Genomic DNA, 23,639 nt, shown 5'->3' on the forward strand with positions numbered 1-23,639 from the left:
CTAATGATGACTTATAAAAAGTCTGAAGTAAGTACAGTAGGTAATATTTAAGAGAAGGCATTAGACTCTGGCAAAGACACAAAGTGCAATTTGACTTGGCACCTAAGGTGCTTCTGCTGTGAAACCACTGACTCAACATGAACTGTCCACCATCATTCACTACTTATCTTCCAACCTTTTCTAGAAAGAAAATGAAGTTTTAAAAACAATAAGTCAGTATGCAAGCTTGATTTAATTCCATTAAAAAACTATCTTGTACAGTGAAAGTGGTAAAATTCCAGTAGAAAAAAAAAAAAAAAAACTATGTGATCTCACAGCAAGAGACAGCAAATGTATACATATATAATGTATACATTATATTATGTATACAAGTAGCTGAATGCAAGGTGTTCAGAGAAGTTAAACTTTTGAGTGTTTTATTTTGCAATTTAGGAATTTTATTAACTTTTATCTCTGAGTAAAGTTGAGGGGGGTGGTTTTAGTTTGTTTTTTAAAGGAACCTGAAAATACTGAAGTGGAAAAATATGAGTTCATACAGATACTTAAGTCACCAGAAATGACCACTCAAGAGGCATCACTATCATTATTGTTTCCTCTTTATACCTGGTGTTTCACCTTTCCTATCTGGTGCAGGCTCCGTATCTCAGCTCCATTATCTCTGACCAGTAACTCACAGCCTCACATTCCAACTCTTCTTTCATTCTTGGTCCTTCATACCTATCCAGGTTCCCAAGGCCCAGCTTGCATTTCCTCATACTTTCTTTCATACTTCTATTGCACTTAAGTCTATTTTCCCAAACAACCTTATTTTCTTGCCATAGCTGGCTCCTTTCCTTTCTCCATTCTGCCTTGGCTATGAAAACAAATCTCTGATATCAAAGAAAAATCTCAGTTTGAGCATCCAAAATTAGAACTACAAGTTATAGCATAAAAGGAATCTGCAAGGAATTAGCAGTTAGAGTCTAGAGATTTGACTAAGCACACTTCACAGTGATTTTTTAAGACTGTTATTCTTTTATCATAGGAGCAAACAAATTAATCTTTGATTTTGTTCTTACAAAACACTGAACAGTTTAGGATGATGATTAAAGGAAATCAGCCTGAAGGAAATGCCTAGCATTGAAATTTTATAATCTAAATGGTTACAATAAGACAAAGAAGGCAGTCTTAATAACGAGTGGCAGTACCAGTTCAACTTAGCTCTCAAAATTCATCATGAAATTGTTACATAATAATACATAAACATACAGAAGCACATAAAAGAAAGGAAAGGAAAAATTAAATCATCTAACAATACATACATTCTATTTCTCCAGCTACAGGCAGCTAAATCACTGTGATTGTTGTTATTATATATCAAATGCTCTAACCTTTACTTTGTTCCATTCCACCCTCCCCATAATGCACTAGTTGAATACAAACATGTGCAGGAGAAAAAATGTGAAAGACTAATTAAAAGGGAATGCAATCTTTAAAACACTTGTAATTATACACATCACATTTCTACCCTGCTATTTTAGTATTTCAAAATTTGGGCGCAGAAGTATCATAAATACAGGCTTAATTTTACACATCTCTTTTGAGTTCCCTTAGAAAATGTTACCCAGAAGCTTGATTTAACCTCTTGTCAACCACTTACATGCTCATCTTTCGGGACTGACTCTCCTTATTTCCATTGCTCTTTTGGTCAGTTGAGTTAAATAAGTTGCGAGAAGAAGAACTGGAAGGGAAGGCAGTATTTCCACTATTACCAGTAGAATGACTCCGGAATGAATCATCTGAAATAAAGAGCTGCAACTTAGAGAAAGAATTTTGTCTGAAAAAATACACAAACAATGAACAGAATGAGCTGTTTTTCCTGTGGCAATAGTGGCATATCTCCTATAGTAATAATGCAAAAGTTTTACTTTTTTGTAAGAGAATGGTTTCAACTTAAAATTTATTCAAGTATTTTTATGAAAAATTAAAATAAAAATAATTAGAAGACACATTTTGAAAGAGAAGATGAATAAATTTAATATAGGAAAATAGTGAGATGTAATTGACCAATCTTTCTTCTTAAAATTTAGCTATTTCACCTAAGCTAATTGTCTAGTGTCTGTTCGCAGTGAATAGAAAAAGACTGGTTCCTCTAGGAAGCAGATCATCTCATTCTAATCTTTAATCACCCAAATTCTTCAACAACAAATGGAGCGGGGGTCATTTCCCAATAGCAGTTTCTCTCTCCTAATTCAGGAGAAGTTATACAAAATATCTTTTTCCTCATGTAAAATGGGTGGAGCGATATTGAAAACAAAACAAAACAAAACCAAACCCCACAAACACTCCCCCCAACTACAAAATACAAAAAAAACCCTGAAGAATCTGAAACATAGACTAACTAGACTAGCACTTAAAATAATAGATGTTTGAACACTTAAGTTCTTTATGAGTATGATATCTTACAGTATGCCTGTTTAGTGGGGCCCACAGATTCAGCACCCACATAAAAAACTAATGTAAAATACAATATAATGACCTACTTACCACTAAAGGACAACATACAACTCTTTCCCATCCCTGATACTGAAGATGTATATGCTGTAGCAGAGCTTTTACTTAAAAAACAAAACAAAATTGCTTATTACAGAAGAGAGTTATTCTCAATTGTATCATCATGCTGTTTAATAATATTTGAGGTCATTTCTGAGTTTATATGAAAAAAAATAAATGAGAAAGTTATGCTGAAATTTCTTTAAGAAATGTCCAAATTTACATTTAGCAGTTCTTATTGAAAAATATTTTTAATATATGATAAAAGATGACACATGTTAACTTAAAAGGAATTAATAAGAATCTATAGGCCTTAGCCTGCATTAAAATGGTATTTCTTCCCTCAGTTCAAAACTGCAAACCTTGATCAACTAAACAGAAAGCTGAAAATGTAGGTCACAATTCAATGCACACATCTCTACTTCCATAGATTCACGTGCATATAATTTCATAACAGCTGTCTATTAGGTAAACAGTTGCCTATGAGGTAAACAATGAAGATAATAAAGATACTTAGGACACTTGTCTATGTTGCTGTATTTTGGATGTAGTGCTTGAGTATTGAAAGATTGGCTTCGAACCAACTTGGATTTCTTGTCTTCTTTGCCTAAAATTAGAAGTAGCAGAAAATTTTAACACGGACATCCTTGCATTTCCTCAGTAATTCAGAACACATAGTTTTCTGTTAGCCTATGCCAGCTGAAGGAATTTATTTAAATACTTCAATAAGAATAAACAAACAAACCTTATGTCACTTATTTATATGCTAAAAACTGAAATAAAACTAAAAACCATAGAAAATGCATGCAGTTCTAGGAGTGAAGCCTTTTCCTGTGTGCAGCAGGTGAAACTTTGGCCCATAAATGCCAACAGCAGCTTTGCTGAGTTTTAACCTGATGCTGTGAGATCAAAACATTCTAGAAGAGTTTTTAAAGAATTCCTACCTGCTGATGTACCAGAAGAGCTTCCAGGAACAGACAGTGTGATACTTTTTGTCAACACTGATGATGTTTTACTGTCTCTACCTGAAAAAAAACAAACAAACAAAAAATCAAAAGCCTGGTATAAATATATAAATACTTCTTTCTTAAATCTTAACTTTAAATACAGAAAGAGGACATACCACGGTTCTGGAATAAACAGTAATAATATCTAATCCAGTGCTACCAACACTTCAGAAATACCACAGACAAGTATTTACATTACATCCCAAAATGAAAAATACCAGAGAACTAAAATGGTTATCTATTTTATTAATAAAGCCAAAAGTCTTCCTTCTAATAAAACGAGGCCAGTTCTCATACACATCTTTGGCAATATTAAAATAAATATTGCCACTTTATATAGTAAATAGCAGAGTTTTAGAAAATGTCTCTTTTCTGCTCCCTACTCTTCTGCCTTTGTAGAAGAGTAATGCATGCATGAACAATATGTTCACAAATAAACAAACTTACGCTTCTTTTCAAACATTTTATCATTAATATTTGTAGATCTTCCTTCATTTTGCTGCTTCTCTTTTTCCAATTGTTCCTAAAAGAATGAATAATTTTCTTAGGTATTACTCAAAAAAAAAAGGAAAAAAAAAAAAAAAAAGTGTTTCAATTAGGGATTGCTTTCAAATCACCAAAATAACATTTAATTTCTACTCTCACCTGCTATTAGTAGTATGAACCCTAATGAATTTCCAGACAACCAATTTAATAGTACAAAATAAAATCAGGATACATATCCTATAGAAGAATCACATCAGAAAATGTTTTATCATGGAGAAAACTCAGAGTTTAAGTTCACAGTTATAATTTATTAAAACTATGTCTGGCCTTTTATTGTTTTAGTTAAAATAATGCAGAAATTGGCAGCTGACAATGTGAAACTTTTGTATTACACAGATACTCTGATAACAGAACTGGCAGTTTTTTAAATTCAAACACACAATTCAATGAAAATGTTTTTCTCAAATGGTGTCACATATGCTCAAACTTCTTAAAGGTCTAAAATTACCATCTACAGTTGATAAGCCTTTATGCAAAACAAAAGTAAGTGTTATAATTCTTCAAGTTTAAGGAATTTACTTGCCTTTCAGTAATATTAGCTAGCTTTAGAATGCCTTTTGGGAGCACACACACACACAGACAGTGTTAATACAGTTATATCAGTAATTTCAAAAGCCAATACTTGCTTCAGAATTCTTGGTGAACAGATTTCACTCCAGCTTCAGAAAGCTATTTAATATTAGCGTTTTTTCTGTACTACATGCATAATAAAAAGTGCCAAGTGAAACATAATTGTTCTACCCTCATTTCACTCTAATTACTATGCAAGCTAATAATAATAATAATAAAAAAAGGGCACTAATTCAGGTCAAGGTTGCTGGAATATAGTTTCTACCAAGTCCGTTACTAAAATTCAAGAAACTTATTAACATATTCAGTATTAAAATCTGTAGCAGTCAGACACATTTAACTGGATTCAATGGCTCCTCATCTACTCCAACATGTCACCATTTACTTTGTACATCTCCAGTGCCTCAAAAGCCTCTCACAGACAATACTTGATGAGACCTTTGTAACACCAAAGGTATGCCCATATCAATGGGATATGTCATAAAAATACAGGTGCTCCTGTAAAGTCTAGCTGTAGAAACCGGGTAAAAATTAATTTTATCGTACAAGACACGATAACACAGGGCACACTGAAGGCTATTTCATGACAGCCTCAATCATTTTCACTATAAAACCATTAACTGTACCTACTTAAAAACTACTGAAGCTAAGTTCAAATCTTTGAATATGTGTACGCAGGTCCTGAGAACAAAGCTTGAACCTTTGGCTTGAGGTAATGGGAGGTGGCAGGAAATATGAGACAGGTATCCTGATTGAGGAAACCAACGGCCCAAGAGAAGACCAGCAGTACCTACTGACACCAAACCGGTCCACAAACACAGGCTCTGTCACAATCCCAAAGGCGAAAAACTGACGTTCTGGACAATCTTGAACCTGTTCTGGTTCTCTACAGATGAGTTCAAATCCTAAATGTTCCAAATGCTGAAAGACTCACAGCTCTTTTTGCTCTCTACAACCTGTGCTATGACCCGCTCCTGCCAGGCTGCAAAAGTTAATGACCTTTCTGTCTGTCTGTCTGTCTGACAGGAAAGCTTGTAGCACACAGAGCCCCCTTCAGCTTCCTTGGGACAAAAGAAGTTATGACATTCATTTCTTGGCCTATGAAAGCCCTATGTTAACTCTGAGGTATTTTATTATTCAATTTATTATGTTATACATGCCTGAAAAATTGATAAAACTCCCTCAAAAAATTTCATTAAGGTCTACTGAAGGGATTTTAGAACCATAGAGGCATCAAGCATGAGTGTTTTTCAAGAAATTCCATTTTACCTTTCTAATTGAAACAGCAAAATTAAGGTAGTACAGAAAAGGAATTTATATGTTACTTTGAAGAACTTAACTTTGTACAAGTGCAAAATGAAACCACACACAGATTACAAACCTACCAGGACTCTCCATAATATGCATTTCCCCTACCTTAAAATTATTGCCTCATTAATGTTTAGCCACAAACTATTAAAACAGGACAGATTGTACTGATAGATTATACCATTTCCAAAAGGAGATGTTCTTGTCTCTCTTTTTCTTGATCCAATAAATCATTTTCGTAAAATCTTTTCTGAAACTTCAAAATAAAATCAATAAAAATAAAAAATCACTACATGAAAATGGGAATTAAAAGTACTTGGTAAGTATTGAAGTTGGTAAGTACTTACAGCATCTACAGAGATCTCCATTCTGTCCAATTCTAACACTGTCTATAAAGAAAATTAAGACATTATTTATCCTTACTCAATAGCATGCCACACTTCTAACTAAAAAACTGTCCAGATGCGAAGCTTAGAATAGTGGTATATTCAAAATTAACATGCCTTTTCTCCCTAAACATCTGAAGCCTATACTTGTAATTCTGTGCTACAAAGGCAGTTAAAAACTGTCAGAGAGTATTCTCAGAACCCTGCTGAGATTCATAACAAAGCACTACTAGCCTGTCTATATCAAACTCCAAATACACCCAAGGAAAGCACAGAAGCACGAACAGCCAGACCATGGACCTGAAAACCAAGACTGAAGAAACAACTCAGGAACCTGTGAATGAGCCAGGAGGCTCCAGGTGGGTGTTCATCCAATTGCTCCTGCAGACCAGCTGTGTAAGGAAGCCACCCACTTCAGCTACCTCACTTCATGGCTTCTTTGAGACCAAGCACAGGCATTTCTTAAAGATGTATTTTTTTTCATGAATATTCACATTACAAGGGTATTTGTAACGTTTCAAAATCCTGCAAATCCTTCATCTGTATATTGTAAAACAGATAGATTAACAAGATATCTCTACCTCAAAGACTTGGTAATTTTTATTAGGGTCAACTTTTAATCCTCTCTCTAGTCGTCTGCTATTTTTTCACAAATGGTCACCGAGCCAAAATCCTGAATCCAAATCACTAAAAAAAAAATTACTTCAACATAAGTAACCAAGGAAACACTAACACTCTTAAATTTGACAGAATGCACTGTACTACATCTTATCTTAATTGTTTAAAATTACATAACAGACAACAGAATTCTTTAGTCTCCTGTTCTTACATTAAGAGAATTAACAGAAAGCATAACGCTGATAATTTTAACTTTTAATGATAACCCCAAGACAAAACGCTGCTGGAAAAGAAAAATGCTTACTCTTTTTACAATAGTTAGGACATCTTTATCTTTCTCTTGACACAGAAGTTTTCTTATACATAATTCCAACTGCTGAAGTAAATGTTTATCAGTTGGAATCTTCAGAGTAGATTTAACTTTTGGCAACAAATAGCATAGCTTCATTCTACCAAAAAAAAAAAAAAAAAAGTAAACATTAAAGTAAACATTCACCTTTGAATAAACATTTTTAAATTTTGTATTGCATGCTGGCATCTGACATTAAATAATTGCTAGTAGGTCTCATTTTTGGGGAATGATTGTTGATTATACATTGTTTCCAGACATTCTGTAACATTTTCAAAAACTTCTCTATGGATTGGGACTGCAGTCCTGTATCTGAAAGTCCATAACGATTTCTTTGGTTTGGTTGGTTGGTGGTGGTGGCTTTTGTTTTGTTTTGTGTGGGTTGTTTGCTTTCTTAAACTAGAAAGCAGACATCTAGATTATCAAAACGATCTACACACCTCACTCTAATAGGTTAATAGGTACCTAAATACCCCAGTCCATCAGTACAAAGGAGCCTGAGTCTCACCAAAAAATGTGTGAACACAGTTCTAGGGACCTGCAAGGATAAAGATGTATCAGGTAGAGTAAAAGGACTTCATTATTTTCTGACTCCTAAAAGAAGAAAGCCCTTCTCCCCCTACCCTTTCTCCCTTCTTCTGTCTGGAGGTTCACCAGCTTCCTTGAGAAGGGGAGGGCAGAAGAAAGTGGACAGTTTTCTGATGGCTTAGTGAGTATAATCAGCCCAGCCAAAGGTCCAATAAGTGCTCCTCAAGGCAACAGAAGGGGTGGAAAGTGTGGTTAGAAATCAGTAACACTCCATGATGCTTTCAGAAGACATGAGCTGCTCTATTGACTGAGAATGCAATTTTAAACACAGTAAATTAAGAGAGAAAAATTATTCATATAAAATAACCAAGAACAGACACTTCTAAGTTAATAACTTTCTGCTCTGACACTGTGTGGAAATATTTTAGTTACTAGAGTGTTCAGGTGTAAATCTCTATGCATCATTAGTATTAGACGTTCAGACATGTTGATGGCAACATGAATTGCACACATCAGGAATAAGATTAAAGGGTAAAAATCACACAAATTACCTGACCAAAAAAAAGGAACTATCTTCTTACTGGTAATAACTGCCTGGTCCCTATCTGTTTAATGAATAAAATAATTGGCTACAAAAATAACAGAAAAAACACTGCATAAAAATGAAAAACATAGCAAATTCTCTTATATTTTTCTATTTTTTAAAAATTTACTTTAACAATGAAGTATAAAACTTTTACATAAGGTAAAACCTATGCTAACTTGTTAAGCTCTGATCACTGAAAGAATTACTTGTGTGTTTTACGTTACATATCATGATGTTGAAAGGGTTGGAAATTAACGGAGACTAAAGTTATGTTTCTCTCTCTCTGCAAGCACAAACCAGTATATTACTTTCCTCTCATCTACTGGCTCCACTGCCTTGGTGTTCCTTTCTCACTCCCAAAATCTGACACTTCCAGCCAGTCCCCCGAACAGCCAGACTGACCCGCTTCTGTGGTTTTCTGACATTCTCATAGTACCCTCCACCTTTAATGTCGGTCACTCTGAACGCTCTGTACCTTTTTACTCAAGTCCCATTATTTAAACAAGACATAAAACCTTTACCAATATTCCTTAATATATTATTTAAAGCTTTTTCCTGTACACTGCTACAGTACAGTACAGTACCTCACATTTGCCACGGGATCATGTGTAAGTTCAAGCACAGGTAGAAAGAAGTATTTACAGAAGAATGATTTTGAAAACAGTTCCATAATGAATTCACACGTATCTAAAAACCGAAGTCTGTTCCAATAACTTTTTCCTTGGCCCAGTTCTGAAAAATAACAGTCCACAGATATTACCTGTTAAGTTCTCCATTTCAGCTAGAAAATATTTCAAAGGTTAAGCTTTGACTCAAAGATAACCATCACACTCATCACAAGGCAGACCTTCTCAGTCTATCTCAATTCTTTCTTGCAGTGAAAGCCTAACCTTCTGAATTCAACAATTTCTGTCAGTGAGCATTTTTTTCAGAAATTCAACCTATCCCTTTAACCATTTGAAAAAGCAAAAATAGTAAGGAAGTAGTTACTGTGCTGAACAAAGCCCTGTATGCCATTCAAACCATGGCACAAGTGAAGCAAAATTACTGTGTAAACATTAACTAATGGGAACTATTCAACCTTGTAACACAGAGTATAGACTAGAAAGTCAACTAAGGTGACTAAATCATTCATAAATTAATTTCTGAAAAGATTCATTCACAACTTTTCATGCTGAAATCCCTAGAGAATTTTACTTCTATAAAGGAATTCTGCTTTGTATATTGCAGCACCTACAGTGAAGCAGTTTTAGATTCAAGAAGTAGGGTTGGAACAGTCTTGGCATATTATCAATTTCTCATATTGCAATTTTCTCAATTCCTTTGCATAAGTTTCAGATACATTCCTTGCATATGCACAATATGTTTTGCCTAGTGATAATGTGAGCAACTGAATGTCTTCTAAGTGTAATCCCAACAATTAAGCAGGAAGCTACACTGAATAAATATAACTATAAATAGATCTTCAGTCAAAACTAACTTGCATCTCTAAGTAATGAAGGAAAAATTATCTTACGTTCAATCAGCTTCTGAATAACCTCATGTCTCTGTTCTTGCTTGCGATTATAACGTAAATAAACACAGAGAGTTCGAGCAGCTGCTTTTTGGACTGGCAGGACATTCTTGAAGGAAATAAAGGAAACACAATTAAACATACCTGAAGGAATATGACTAAAATGTATAAAAATTATAGAAGTAGAAAAACAACTAAAAATTAGCCTAATTTTAAAAATTCTGGAATGAATAGAATGAAGCTTTGGGGAACTTCAGATTGGACATCAGGAAAAAGTTTTCCACTGAAAGGGTGGTCACAGCACCAAGCCTCTCACAGTTCAAGAAGCATCTGGGCAATGGTCTTTGGTGATATGGTTTAGTGTCAGGTAGTTCTGTGAGGAGTAGGCAGTTGGGCTCGATGATCCTTATGGGTTCCTTCCAACTTGAGATATTCCATGATTCTATGGTTCTGTGCAATTTTGAAATAATTGGCATAATGTAAGGGAGAACAATGAAGCCAGGCCAATTCATGAGACACCTACTCCCTTATCCCATCTGCCTAGGTTGTTCATCCAACTGTTTTATGAATGGCTAAAAGTATTCCATGTTTGGAAGGCACCTTCTATATTGTGGGTGTTAGGAAGGAAAACATACAAGATCTTCTATTACAACAGACAGTTTGAATGAATTCAATAACATTTCAGACCAGCAACTTTATATGATCATTCATTTTCAGAATTAAGTGTTCTTTCATAAAGAATGGAACACAATGCAACGTAAGCTATGGAACTAGGAAAATGAAGGCATATCTCAGAGGAAAAAGTTTTGATTTTTCTAGAAACAAACTGATAATTAGCACAGTGAAAGGAAAGAAATATTGGGTGTGAGCAAAAACATCCCAATCTGACAAGCAAATTTAACTCGTCAAACTGGGGGGTTGTTTCTCAGTCTTATATAAAAAAACACAGCTTGATACACAATTCAATGAAAAATAGTACATTAAGATTTATATATAAGTGCTACACACAGCAAATATCTAGTGCTAATTTTCTAAATACAGTACACAACTGCAAAACGTTAGGAAAGAGACAGACAGGCTCACATTTGTCAAAATGATTGTCAACATTCTGTGAAGAAAACGGTAATAAATCTGATCACTCGATATGATATGAGGGAGACATGCGTATTTTTGTAGTAACTTCTCATGAGTTCTCCACTTTAAAGAAGTTGCTGCTCTCTGTTCTGCTGTTGTTAATGCAGGAATCAAGTCAGGAATAGACAATAACTAGAAATAAAAATATAAACATAAAAGTAATTTTAGATCTTCTAGCTATATTCCATATTACTATAATTAAAAAGTATATAATAACAATGTAAGAAGGGAAGCGATATCAGGGGGACAATTAATTTCTCATCAGACAGGATCAACTATACCATGACCATTTCAAATAGATATTAGCCTAACTTGTTCTTAAAAAAAAATAATAATGATCAGGGTTAAACAATCTCCACTAAGCAGTAAATTCCACTTAATTAGTCAAAAATCTACTCCAGTACCTAAATACACTGTGACTTCCAACTTGTCCTTCTGATAAACTCATTACCGTTCTCTTTGTAATACCCTTTTACAGATATGAAGACAATTATGACAATCCTCCCCAGTCTTTATCAAAAAAAATAAATTTCATTTTTCTCCTAGCCTCTTAAACTTTGCAGTTATTATTCTCAGCTCTCTAATTAATTTTAGTAGAAATTATACACCTTTATAGTAGTCAAGCTAACTTCTCTTTAGCACTAAGCAAAATCACAAGAGACTTGACATGGCCCTAGTTATGTGTTACAGCTGTAAAAACCTGACAAAATCACATTTTGAAGTATACTCTCAACTTTTGTCTATACAAGGAAACAAATTTATTCAATTCTTCTATTGTCGGAATATTTCAATTTCTCAGTACATTTAGTAAGTATGCTCAAAACAGCATCTTGAAACACAAGATGATCTTTCATGTTCCATTTTACAGGTAAGGAGTCACTGAATAAACCATCATCCAGAGCTACATACAATTAAATTAGCAAAATTGGAAGTTGAATACATGTCTCGTAAATCTTAATTCAGTGCCTTTACCTGAGGAAAAAGGAAACCTCCTAGCAGAAACTGTGTCTGCAAATGTCAACCATGGGCAAATTAGGTATTTGCTATCATTCCTTTAGCATGAAACCAAGTTTGTTTTTATGTAATGACCGCACTTCAAAACTTGATCTATTTCAGCAAATTAGAAAAAGAGCATGGATAAACTGATTATTTTTATATTAAGTCTAATATTGCATTTTTTTATTTTGAAGTTTACAAGCCCAACAATGAATCAAAAAAACACAGAAAATTTATATCTCTCCAAATGAGAAACTAAACATGAAAGCCTTTGCTCACAATTTATGTCTCAATAACTTTGTTACTACATCCATTTAGAAAGCAACTTAAAAAAAAACCCCACACACAAACAAAAACAAAAAAACCACAAACACACATGAGAACACCCACCTTGCTTTCTGATCCACTGTTTTCTCCTCCATTAGCCATTAGCTCAAGGATTTCAGGAAGGTGACCTACCAGGGCATCTAACACCTATTTAAAGAAAGGCTGCATGAATGAGGTCTGTTAATTTAATTTGACTCAAGTTTTCTCTCTCGCCAACATACCACTGCTGACATCTCTTACGTCATTGTATTCTCAGATTCATCTTAAAAAAAAAAATTATAAAGGAGAGGAAAAAGAGGTGCAATGTATTTGCATTGACGATGACTGGGATTTAACATTTATGTTTTAATATAGTAAGTAAGTATTATAGCTTTCAGATTAGGAAAAAAAACTATAGCTTTGATTTATGTGAATATCACAGCCAATGCTTTCTTAACTATTCACGTCATACAATATTTAAAAATGAACATTCATTCTTAAGGAAGATCTGTATTTCATAGATAGTTAAGAGTCTCAGCAAACAAAAAGAAACATTTTTCTTTGTATCTGTCAGCTAGATCCTAAAATATTTTTTCCTGCTTTGGGGAAAAATGCAGTTGATACATTAAAATAAAATATATAGCCTATATTAACAGAATAACCTTACTTTTGAATGGTTGAATACTTGAAACTAGACTAGAAAAGTACATAATTAAATATTTTTTGCACCAATTCTGACTAAGGTGATGTACAAAATAAAGGAACAAATATTTTTTCTTATTTAGACAACTGTATAGGGATCAAACCAAGGAATTTTTCAAAATGACCAGCTGCTTCTGAGTCTCAACATTCAGGTATTCAACTTGAGAAGTCTTTTAAAATGGGTCAAAATTTCATAAACAATAAGTAGATATTCTATGAACAGTTTTAATTTCCTTAAAAATGTCTAACAAAGGGTATCAAAACAAAAAGGAACATTTGAAAGCAAAACTCCTTTTTCCATGCCATATCCAAGGATGCTACATAGAAAAAAGATCTGGTATTGGAGTAACTAGTATCAGAGGAAATGGTGATTTTGTCTCAAACAAATAATTTCAAATAATGTCATTCTCAATACAAAAAGTCTCATGTAGGCTGAAACCAAGGCACATTAAACTAAACTGTCTCATAAACACAGATTTTTGTAGCAGATCTTGGAGTGAAACTCTTTCTAGAAATCCTGGTCTTTGAACCATACACAACTTCTTCATCTCTTGTTCATTAAGAGAAGTGAAAATAAAGCAAAGCAAAACCCTTGTCTGCTATCAATTATTATTTTAATATAGTATCAAAAGCAAACCTTTCCAAAGCATTTGTAAGGTAATAAAAAATATAGCAATTAAAACAATTTAGAATTAATATTTTTAAAAGCTAATACATTCAGTATGGGATTACTAAATTCAAACACCTCCTATTTTTGTCCTTTTTATTCACAGACGGCTGGCATCTTAATGAAGCGTCTGCGAAACAGAAGTAAAAGCTCTTGATAATTTCAAACTGTTATGGCACTGTCTTATTTCAGAGTTATTAAACATCAAGATTATCTGCCTCTATGTAACAAACAAAGAAAGTTCCAATAAAAGTATATTACCTCCAGTGACTCATCCTGTAATAATGTAACCAGTTCTTTATGTATTGTATACACACCAGAATTTAAAAGCTTAGCAACCTAAAAAAAGACAATAAGACAGAAAGGTGAAACATTCTTCAGTTCCATTGCACTACAGCAACTATTCTACATGTGCTTACTTTACAGCAAGCTTGAAATAGAGAGACAGGACAATTGCTTAATATCAGCCTTCTAAAGTTGTGTACTTTACCATTGATCACATTGAAAATACACTTATTTAAAGAATATGAGTCAAGAAACAGGCCTATTACTCAACCATGAAACATGTTAGAATGAACTCTCTTTCACATTTACCAAACATTTTTAAGACTGCACTGCAAGGCTAGAAAAATTCCTTCTGGAATATTCAAATATACTTCATACTCCTTAGGAGAGACAACAGTCACCTATATAATTTACCACAGATAAAATATAAAAATGTGCTTAGGCTGTTATGGATTTAAAGTTTCCCCAACTTTCCATCCAAAGTTTTCACTCCTTACTTCTTTGGATGTTTTGTTGTTGTTGATGTTGTTGGGTTTTTTTGTTTATTTTTGGCTTTGTTTTTTTGTTTGTGTTGTTTTTTGGGGGGAGGTGGAGTGCGGGTGGTTTGGTTGGTTGTTTCGGTGGTTTGTTTGGGGTTTTTTTTTTTACTGTGATTCATAAGTCGCACACAAATTTGTAAAAGCCACCACAAGTTCATCTCCACACTGTTAAAAAGGTTTTATAGCAAATATAAGGGAAAAAAAAATAGGAATGAGGTTTTTCCCATTTGGAATATTTAGATTACGCTTTTTAACAGTTTTCTTCGTGTATATAAGCCAAGAGAAAATAAGACCTTACTTCCAATCAAAATGAAGCTTTAGAGAAATGGCTACAGAAAGTTTATTAAAAAAAAAAAAAAAAATCCACCTAGCAGTGAATGCCATAAATTACTCATTTCTGGCTGTCATGTGGTTGCAAATTATGCTGTTAAAAATAAATCAACCAGCACTAAATGTATATTCAGACCATCACATAACTTTGCAAGTTTTTTTTAATCAGATAGAATGCTTTTCTTATATTCAGGCAGTACCTTAAAAGTGTTAAACATCTGACATAAAACATTATGTAGAATTATATGCTAATTTTATTCTTTCAACAATTACTTTGCATTATCATTCATTAAGACAAGGCATCAACAGGTGAAGGGAACTAGAAATCCACCAATCTTCCTTAAGATTGGTGCCTCTACTAGTTATTTAAATACTTTCAGCAAGCTGCTTAACTTACCAATTTCTACAGCAACAAAATGGGATAAAAAGCTAGCTTGAGGACTGAAACACAAGGATTCTCAGTAAAACACTATCAAACCTTGAAGATCTCTCTACGTGGGTTACAACCATCAGGACAAAGAGTACTTTCATCTCTGGAATGTACTTCATATAGTTAATATTATCTATGCAGCTGTGTGTTTTTGAACTTCCATGAACATAATACAGTGGAACTTACGTATACTGAATGGAATATTAAGAATACATATATTTTTACATCTGCATAAATTTACAAGTAGTTTCATAATAAATTTGAGTATTTAACTTAGATGTGATACATACAAATATTCTCCACACCAGCATAGCAGCAAACTGTACAGTTCTAAAGAAGGTTTTCAGGATCAGAAATGGCAAGGTCCTTTTCCTGTTTGTCTTGTTATTTTCTAATAGCATTCAAAACCTTAAAATATTCTTATTAGTACAACTGCTTATATTTATTGTATTAGACTATTTTAAGTTTCTTCCAGCTTTTGCTCCTTAAGACACAGCAGTAGGTTCTGTAGTCAAATATCACATAACTTCAATACCAATGTGTGTATATGGGCTGTATTTACATATTAGAAGGGACTGAACACTTTTGCAAACTACATTTCAACTGGTTTTCTCAAGTCCTTTAGTTCTGGTCGAACAGTCACAAAAGTAAGCTTAAAGAGTAAAACAACATAAACCAAAAACATGTAAGTACTAACAAAGTACCTTTGTAGACTTACTTCATAGAAGCTTATGGCCATGGTATATCTGACGGGAACTTCAGGGTCATGACAAAGGCAGAAAAATATAGAATATAGTTCTAAATGGAAGTTCTTTGGATCCACAAAAACAATCATGGCCTGTGGAAAGATAAAGTCTTTTATTAACTGTCCAACTAAAGGACCACACTATCAGAGATTTTCAGATGAAAACACTGAGTTACAACCAGCGAGACACTTGTGAGATAGCAGGTTGTGATTCTAAATAGGAAGTGTGGCATTTTTGATGGTCTTGTCAAAATACAGGCACCAGACAAGTTCTAGAGTTGACAACTAAACTGAATTTACATATCTTCCAGACATGCTGAAGGCTTTTTTTTTTAAGATATAGATTAAAAACACAAGATATAAAACCTTAGTTTTACAAATATCGTTAATGTTTCTGTACACTAGTGGAAGCTGAAACTAGATATTTCAAAAACATAGCAAGCATCTGAATTTCAACATAATTATGTGTACATACCTTTTTTTTTTTTTTTTCTCAAATAAACCAACAGATGACTACCTATATACATGGTGCTTGTCCTTAAATGGCAGAATAAAAATAACTGTGTACTGGCTTTCGATAAAAACATATTTTCTTTAAATATAAATGCAGATTGTCAAAATACAAAGTAGATTTACAGAAACAGAGTGGTAAATTTGAACACTTCACATAAACAGATTCAATCTTTAACTCCCTGTAATGCCACAACACAGCAAATGTGAAAAATGGGCTTTGAGGGATTTGAAACTGAGGACTCTGTTTCACAGCCATTTTCTCAGTGCCTTTGTGCTAAGGGTTTGGAGAAAACCTGTAGGAAAGGATGAGACCAGTGACGTTTCAGAGCAGCACTCTTTCAACCAAAGCCTGGTAACAATTTTCTGAGGCTCTGCAAAAAGGAATCTTTCCCAGTAACTCTTTTGGATAACCTCTACTTTAAGCCAGTAACTTGAACTTCATAGGGGAGAGCTAGAATCTAGCTACCTATGTATAATATGGCAATAACTTCTCTATCATTCATGCAGTTTAGTGAACTATATGCATGACATGAAGTACTTAACCTTAAATTAAAGTTACTTACTGGAAAATTGTAAGCACAGTTCTTCCTCACTGAAATATACTTCTTTTCCTGTTCTAGAGTTTGAAGTTGTAGTTGATTATCATTGTGTCCATTTTCCTGCTGCAAACCCAGTGTGGAAAGCTTCTTGTAAAATTCCAAAAACCGTAAGTGCTGTTCAGGAGTAAAAATGCCTGGGGAGGGGAGAAAAAGCTTCATTTTATCTTTATAGACAGAATTTTGAAAGTCAAAAACCCAAATCTCTTTCACAAATCTATCAAATACACCAATTTTTGTTCTCCCTCCTCTCCCATATAGTAAGTCTAGTGGAGTATCATCAGTATATTTTATACAGAAATGGTGATTACAGGAAAATGATAGTTAACTATAATAGCATTTACATAATTCTTGAACTATTCAGGATTTTATCTGCAGGATTGTGAATATACTTGTTTGATACACATCTGCAACAAGTTGAAAAAATAGGCTATGTTGCTACATATAATAAAAATGTGTAAGAACAAAATTAGAAAACAAACTGGAAGGCAACTTGCAAGATGACTTCAGAAATTACAAGTCATTTTGGAAGTACATCAGTAATATAAAAACAATCAAGGAAAGACTAGTTTTTTTTACTGAAGAGAGAGAGAAGCTATCAGTGATTGGTATCAAGAAGGCTGAAATGCTTGGTGCTTTTATTTTCTTTCTCAAACTCTACTAGTATCATCAGGATCAGCAGAATTAGTGACAAGGACTGAAGCTTTAGGAGAGAAGGAACAGGTCAGTGAATACTTAAACATGAAAAGTTTTCAAAATGTGCAGGGTCAGATGACCTTCATTCCAATATTCAAAAGTATTTAAAGTACCAGCTGCTGAAAGCTGAAATAAGGAAGATACCGGAATGGAAAAGGGCTGATGTGGTACAGATATTTAGTAGCTGGAGAGGTGATGGACAAGCCATATAATTACCTGACAGTCAGATTACTTTCAAGTTGGTTTGTTGTTGTTTGTTTTTTCTTTAATTGAAACAAAAATCAAAAATCTATTTGTAAATACCAAAAAGGAAACAAGAAAACAAGTAGCAGCCAACATGGCAAAAGAAAAACTTGTCAAAGTGATTCCATTTCCTTCTAATACTGGATAACAGAACCTGTCAGATATCCCAGTTGAATACAGAAAGAGGCAGTGAAGGCCATGTTTTTCATAACCAAAATAAAGGATCAGGAAAGAGATTTAAAACTATAAAGTTGCTGCAAAACTGCCTGGAAAAGCAGTTTAGAGAAAGTTACCCATGGTTCACTGACAAGACATGAAATGTATAAAACAAGGTCTGTCCTAGTTCTGGTACTATTCAGTATTTTAATTGTTTTTTTCGATGTTTGATTAGAGAATACCCTTATTGAATAATTTGATAACATCAGCCTAGGAGGGAGACTTAGTTCTTCAGAAGACAGAGTTTAAAATATTTTCCAGAAACTGAACATATGGGTCCTAAAACTTTTAGAGTATTATTCCACTAAGACAGAGGTAAGGTACCACGCTTAGCCAAATTTGCATGGCCTACATAAGGCCAGGAAAGAGAAAGACTAACTAGGTGGCAGTTTTATCAAAATAAAACCAAATAAAAATAAAAAAAAAAAAACGCAGACCTTTAAGCTACTTCTGTTTATAGGTTGCACTTGAACAAATAATGTCAACCTGTTGTAAACTGCTGCAAATAAAAAGACAATTTTTCATACTGAAAAATGTAAACAGCAATATAGCTTGCAAGACACATGAAGTAACCCCTTCACTTTATTCAGCTCTCCTAAGGCATAGTAACACTTCCAGAAAAATGTGAACTTGTCAAACAGGGTTCAGAGGTGAAGAGAGATCAGCAATTAAAGTCATTCAACCAAGAGACAAGACTGGGAAGACATGACAAAACCACGACTGACTGTCCCAGCTTATGTTTCTGTAATGAAGAGTTTGACACCGGAGCAGCCCATTTGAGTTATTTGTAGTGAAGTAACCGTGACTTTAATAGTCTCTAACATAATCATTAAGGATCATTTTAAAGACCTGTAAGAAAGATCAAAGGGTCTAAGAGTCTAGGGGGGGAAGTCTCTGTAAAATAAGACCATGATTCCATGTGGCCACTCCCCAGGTAAGCTCTGTGTAGAGGGTATATGGCGGGTAGAATGATTAAGGAAAGATCTGTTGTGCTCAAGTGCTAATGTACAGAAAATCACAAGTATTATGGGTACAGACTTGGCCTGAGCTGCAGCTGAGAATTCACAGGCTATTAGGTCTCCTTTTTCCCCTGAAGTTCCTTACGGGCCATGCTCTGTACTGTGCCTCAAAACAGATGCCAAGCACAGAAGTGAACGTTCACTGTTAACATCAGACTATGTTTTCAAAGACTTTTAGTTTCAAAAATTCAGTCATCCAATTCACAAGCTCCAGAATATCCAAGAAGGAATCAAAACAAATCAGTCAAAACAATAAACACAAACCACACATTTCCATCTCTGCCCCCGTCTAAACATGGAAGAAAAAAAAAAAAGGCAGAAATTCACAAAATCCAATATTCATGCATTGGTGATTTCAGACTTTTGCTTCCGTATTTCCTTTCCTATAATTTCATTTGATACATTCAAATATGGGTATTTTAAAGGGCTTCAAATTCTCCGATCTTCCCTCACTTCTAAGATTTTTTTAAGGAACATTAAATCATACCATATAATCCGTTACATAGTTTCCCTAAATGGAAAGATAAAGAAATTAGGATAGATTCATCTGATTTGAAGGATTTTTCACAGAATGACTTCACTAAGGGGAGCACAGTTTGACTCCTATCATCTGAAAAACAAAAGAAATGTTTAAAGTTAGCCATTTGTCAATATCTGAAAAAAAGAGAACAGAGAGTGGACTTCAATAATAAGTTACGAAAAATATAATTTAACATGCTCAGGAGTATTTTTGGTAGGCCCTCACTGGAGGTAGGAAACAAGACGCATAGAGAAAGACAAACATACTACCATAATACAGGTCCTAAATTATTATACCTTACCTGTTTTATTTGCTCGGGTTTTTTGTTCATTTGTTCTTAGGGGAAAGGCACCCGCCAGTAAAGGATGAGACAGAGCATAAATGAACAGTCACTAACTTCTCCATTCACCAAGAATACAGGAAGGAAAAGAATACTGCAGTACTCCTACAATAAGATTTGTTACAATGGTAGGAATACAGGGAGATCAAGACTGAACATGACCATGACAGTAAAAAGAAAAATCTGGATATGCTGGAAGTCAATTTTTTCAACCTACTGAGAAGAAGAGGTTGAAAGTCTTTTGGTAAACAATAAATTCACAGAGAAACAAAATAATTACAGTAAGATAAAAGAAATTAAATCATTTAGAAATTAATGTCAAATCCAAGCACTGTGCCTCATTATAAAATAAAGGAGTAAATGTTCAAAGAAATGTGTGTTTTGACTTGTTTTGAATAAACCATTGTATTTTAAAATGTTCAAGTTTTAAAGGGATTAGGATTTTTTAATAGTAGATCAACACCAAAATTCAGCAAGTAATTACAGCTGGACAAAATATTTAGATTGACCTGAAGAGATATTTTGATATGGTGAGAAAGACATTGTAGGATATAGTTTTGGGTCATCTACCTTCAAAATGTTCAATTTCTAGTTCAGTCAGGAAACCAAAAACTACACAAACCAAATTCCTAAAAACACATTCCTTACAAAGCTGTAAACAGTCCCTGATTGCTTTCTTTGAGCTTTTTTTTCAATAGCTAAAAGCAGTAGTTAGAGCAATTGGAAGGTGCAAAGAGAAGCACAAACTTGATAACATCAATGCAAAGGCTCAATAATTTGAAAATTAACCTACTATCAAACTTACTGATAGAAGCACTAACTGCTAAAAAAATCTTTTTATGGTATTCTCCCCAAAACTACCTTATTTCTTTATGTACTCCTCCATATGGCTTATATGCAATCACGTCTTTTAGTAGTTCAACACCAACTTGTACAATAAATATTTGCTCCTCACTCACATATCAGGAAGGAGTAGTAGAGACAGTAAGATGCGAGTGGGAGTGGAAAATGTGATGCAAAATACAGTTGTTAATGAAGATAACTGAAGATTTTGGAAAAAGACAGTATAAAGAGCAAAGTGGCAAATAATGAACAGTGATCAACAATATTTTGCATACACACTACAGCAATGATCTATCACGTACATTGCTGCTTTGTACACTTCCAGTCACAAAAACCAGCAGAGAGCACAACTGATACGGAGCCAGAAAAGGTGGCTGTTGTTGTCTTCTACACTGCCCTGAAAAACTCAAGGCAGAGCAGCTGGCTGGAGGCCACGGCACAGCAGTTACCCAGAACATTCCTCTGCACTGGAGATGTCACTGTAACTCTCCTTAAACTTTGGCCCAATCCCTGCTGAACTGAATTTGTACTGAGAACCCAAGAGCCATGTGTGTAGGAAAACCCACCACACCACGCCAAAAGAAATGATACAACAGAGAATTTCTCCATCACGTGAAGACACAGACACTCACCCCTAAGCCCAGAAAAGCATGAAATATGCTTGTAGATCAGAGGAAAGATACAGACCACTGAGAAAACACGAGCATTCACACCTTCTGCGTTAAATACTGAAAAGCTTTATAAAATACACACACTTTCTCATTGCAAAGAAGCTTTCAGTACCATATAGCTACAAGTTTAAAGGGACTTAAATAGTAATCGCTGATGCTTAGTACCTCTAAAACTGAACAGTTGTGCACACTGCAGTTTACGGGACATGAAGAAATATTTTCTGTTCCAAAATTTACAACTGCATTTGACATTTAACGCTGGATGTTAAAACCTGCAAGGTTTACTAATACCTACACAAATGTATCATATAATTGCCCCAGCCTGGGTTTTCAGGCGGGCTGCAGCCTGTAGCTAGCACCAGGTTTACTTCAATTAAGTGGTAAAAACTAGGTAACAGCAAATAAAAAGCACAAGAAATGGCATCTGTTGAGCTAACTTTTTGTATTCTGTGGTTTGGGAGCACTAAGTAAATACTAATAACCTAATATTCCTATCATTTATACAGTAATTTTACTCATTCCATTTAGCCACATTACATTAGAAACTTGGAATAAGATAACTGATTTTGTGGACAACTGGTTCAGCTTCCTCAAAACTTACTATGTATGAAGTACTATGTATGAAGACATAAAATACATAATGGACAAAACAATAAACAAAATGAAGTCAGAAATATCTGAAGAATGTAGACAGAACAAAAAACATTTAAATAAATTTGTAAGATGCATTAAGAACTGGGCTAGTAAGCCTGAATTAAATTCTTACCTGCATCAAACATATCAAGCAGATTCACTAACGTCTCAAAAGCTGCAAGGCGCACACTGCTGCTCTCATCTCTTGCCAGTTCTACTAACTCAGGAAGCACCACGGTTTTTGTTAGTTCTGTCCTGCAAAGTGAAGCAGTCAAGAGAAAACATGTAATGAAACAATATTGCCATAGCAAAACAGAATTCTTCCTTGAAATACTAATTTAGATATTTTTTGGGTAATCAAGAAGGAAAAACTGCCAAAGTTGTAAGGAAATTAAAATTAAATAAAAATCTCCAGTCAATCTCAGGACTTCTTGCTTTGTCAGTCAAAGAAACATGCATATTTAAAATGTGAACCTTCATCCCTAAAAAAGCATTCAAATTAGCTCAAAACAAATTGGAGAAAATGCAGTCTGAAAAATCTCAAAGCAGTGCAGCTACTTCACTGCGTCACTTCTGAAGAAATACACATAAATTGTTCAATGCAATGGTCCAAAGCCAAAAATCATTAAAGATGTTGGATTGAAGTGGTCTGGGAATCTTACACCTCAAAGATGAGCCTTCTTTACAGAGGGTAAGTAACTACTGCTCAGAGAAAACACAGTTTCCCAACTAGTCCAAACACTAGCTTTTAGGCTTGTTTTAAAGTAGTAAAGAAAGGGTTCTGCTTGTCCTTTTTTGCCTTGGTAATTACCAGCATTATCTGCATGTGCGATGGAGCAGAAGTATAACTTCTGTAGAAGCTGCCAGCATAACTGCCTCTGTCCCAGTATATAATTGATTCTTGATTGCCTTAAGATATTAGAAAGATCTTCCTGCAGTCCTGCTACTAGCAAGAAGACATACCCAGTACTTCCGCTTATTTTTTCTGTCATGCTCATTTTTTTTTAATTTGTATTAGTCAAGATTTGTAGTGTTTGAACTTGTCTGCATTTAAGAAGCCCATTTAGTCCTGTTCTCATGTACAAGCTCTTGGTCTGCTCACCAACTAATGAAAGTTGTTGTAAGCACCACATTTCAAGAGCGGGACCTCAGCAATTTATAATAGCCAGGGATCTGGCTCTCAATGTTTATACTGCCCAAAGCATAACACTGCAGGGAAACTCTGATAAAATTACATTAACCAAGATGACAAAATCAGAACTACGTTTGACA

At 34.3% G+C, this 23,639-nt stretch overlaps 1 protein-coding gene across 2 annotated transcripts in view; it reads right to left on the reverse strand.

Moving 5' to 3' along the window:
* The window catches only part of PPP4R4 (protein phosphatase 4 regulatory subunit 4), a 68,438-nt gene that overhangs the window by 3,774 nt on the left and 41,025 nt on the right, over positions 1-23,639 (reverse strand). For both annotated transcript variants that reach the window (XM_082058551.1, XM_082058552.1), the window contains exons 8-24: positions 22,501-22,622; positions 19,848-19,970; positions 17,154-17,323; positions 16,051-16,170; positions 14,010-14,087; positions 12,464-12,547; positions 11,027-11,209; positions 9,947-10,052; positions 9,015-9,162; positions 7,272-7,416; positions 6,311-6,352; positions 6,145-6,219; positions 3,987-4,062; positions 3,477-3,557; positions 3,046-3,139; positions 2,527-2,597; positions 1,640-1,778 (exon numbers count right to left, since the gene is read on the reverse strand). In XM_082058551.1, the coding sequence (XP_081914677.1) occupies positions 1,640-1,778; positions 2,527-2,597; positions 3,046-3,139; positions 3,477-3,557; positions 3,987-4,062; positions 6,145-6,219; positions 6,311-6,352; positions 7,272-7,416; positions 9,015-9,162; positions 9,947-10,052; positions 11,027-11,209; positions 12,464-12,547; positions 14,010-14,087; positions 16,051-16,170; positions 17,154-17,323; positions 19,848-19,970; positions 22,501-22,622 (1,857 nt within the window). The remainder of the gene's footprint in view (positions 1-1,639; positions 1,779-2,526; positions 2,598-3,045; positions 3,140-3,476; positions 3,558-3,986; positions 4,063-6,144; positions 6,220-6,310; positions 6,353-7,271; positions 7,417-9,014; positions 9,163-9,946; positions 10,053-11,026; positions 11,210-12,463; positions 12,548-14,009; positions 14,088-16,050; positions 16,171-17,153; positions 17,324-19,847; positions 19,971-22,500; positions 22,623-23,639) is intronic.

The sequence above is a fragment of the Streptopelia decaocto genome (assembly GCF_964273445.1).
Source record: "Streptopelia decaocto genome assembly, chromosome: 7".
NCBI lineage: Eukaryota > Metazoa > Chordata > Aves > Columbiformes > Columbidae > Streptopelia > Streptopelia decaocto.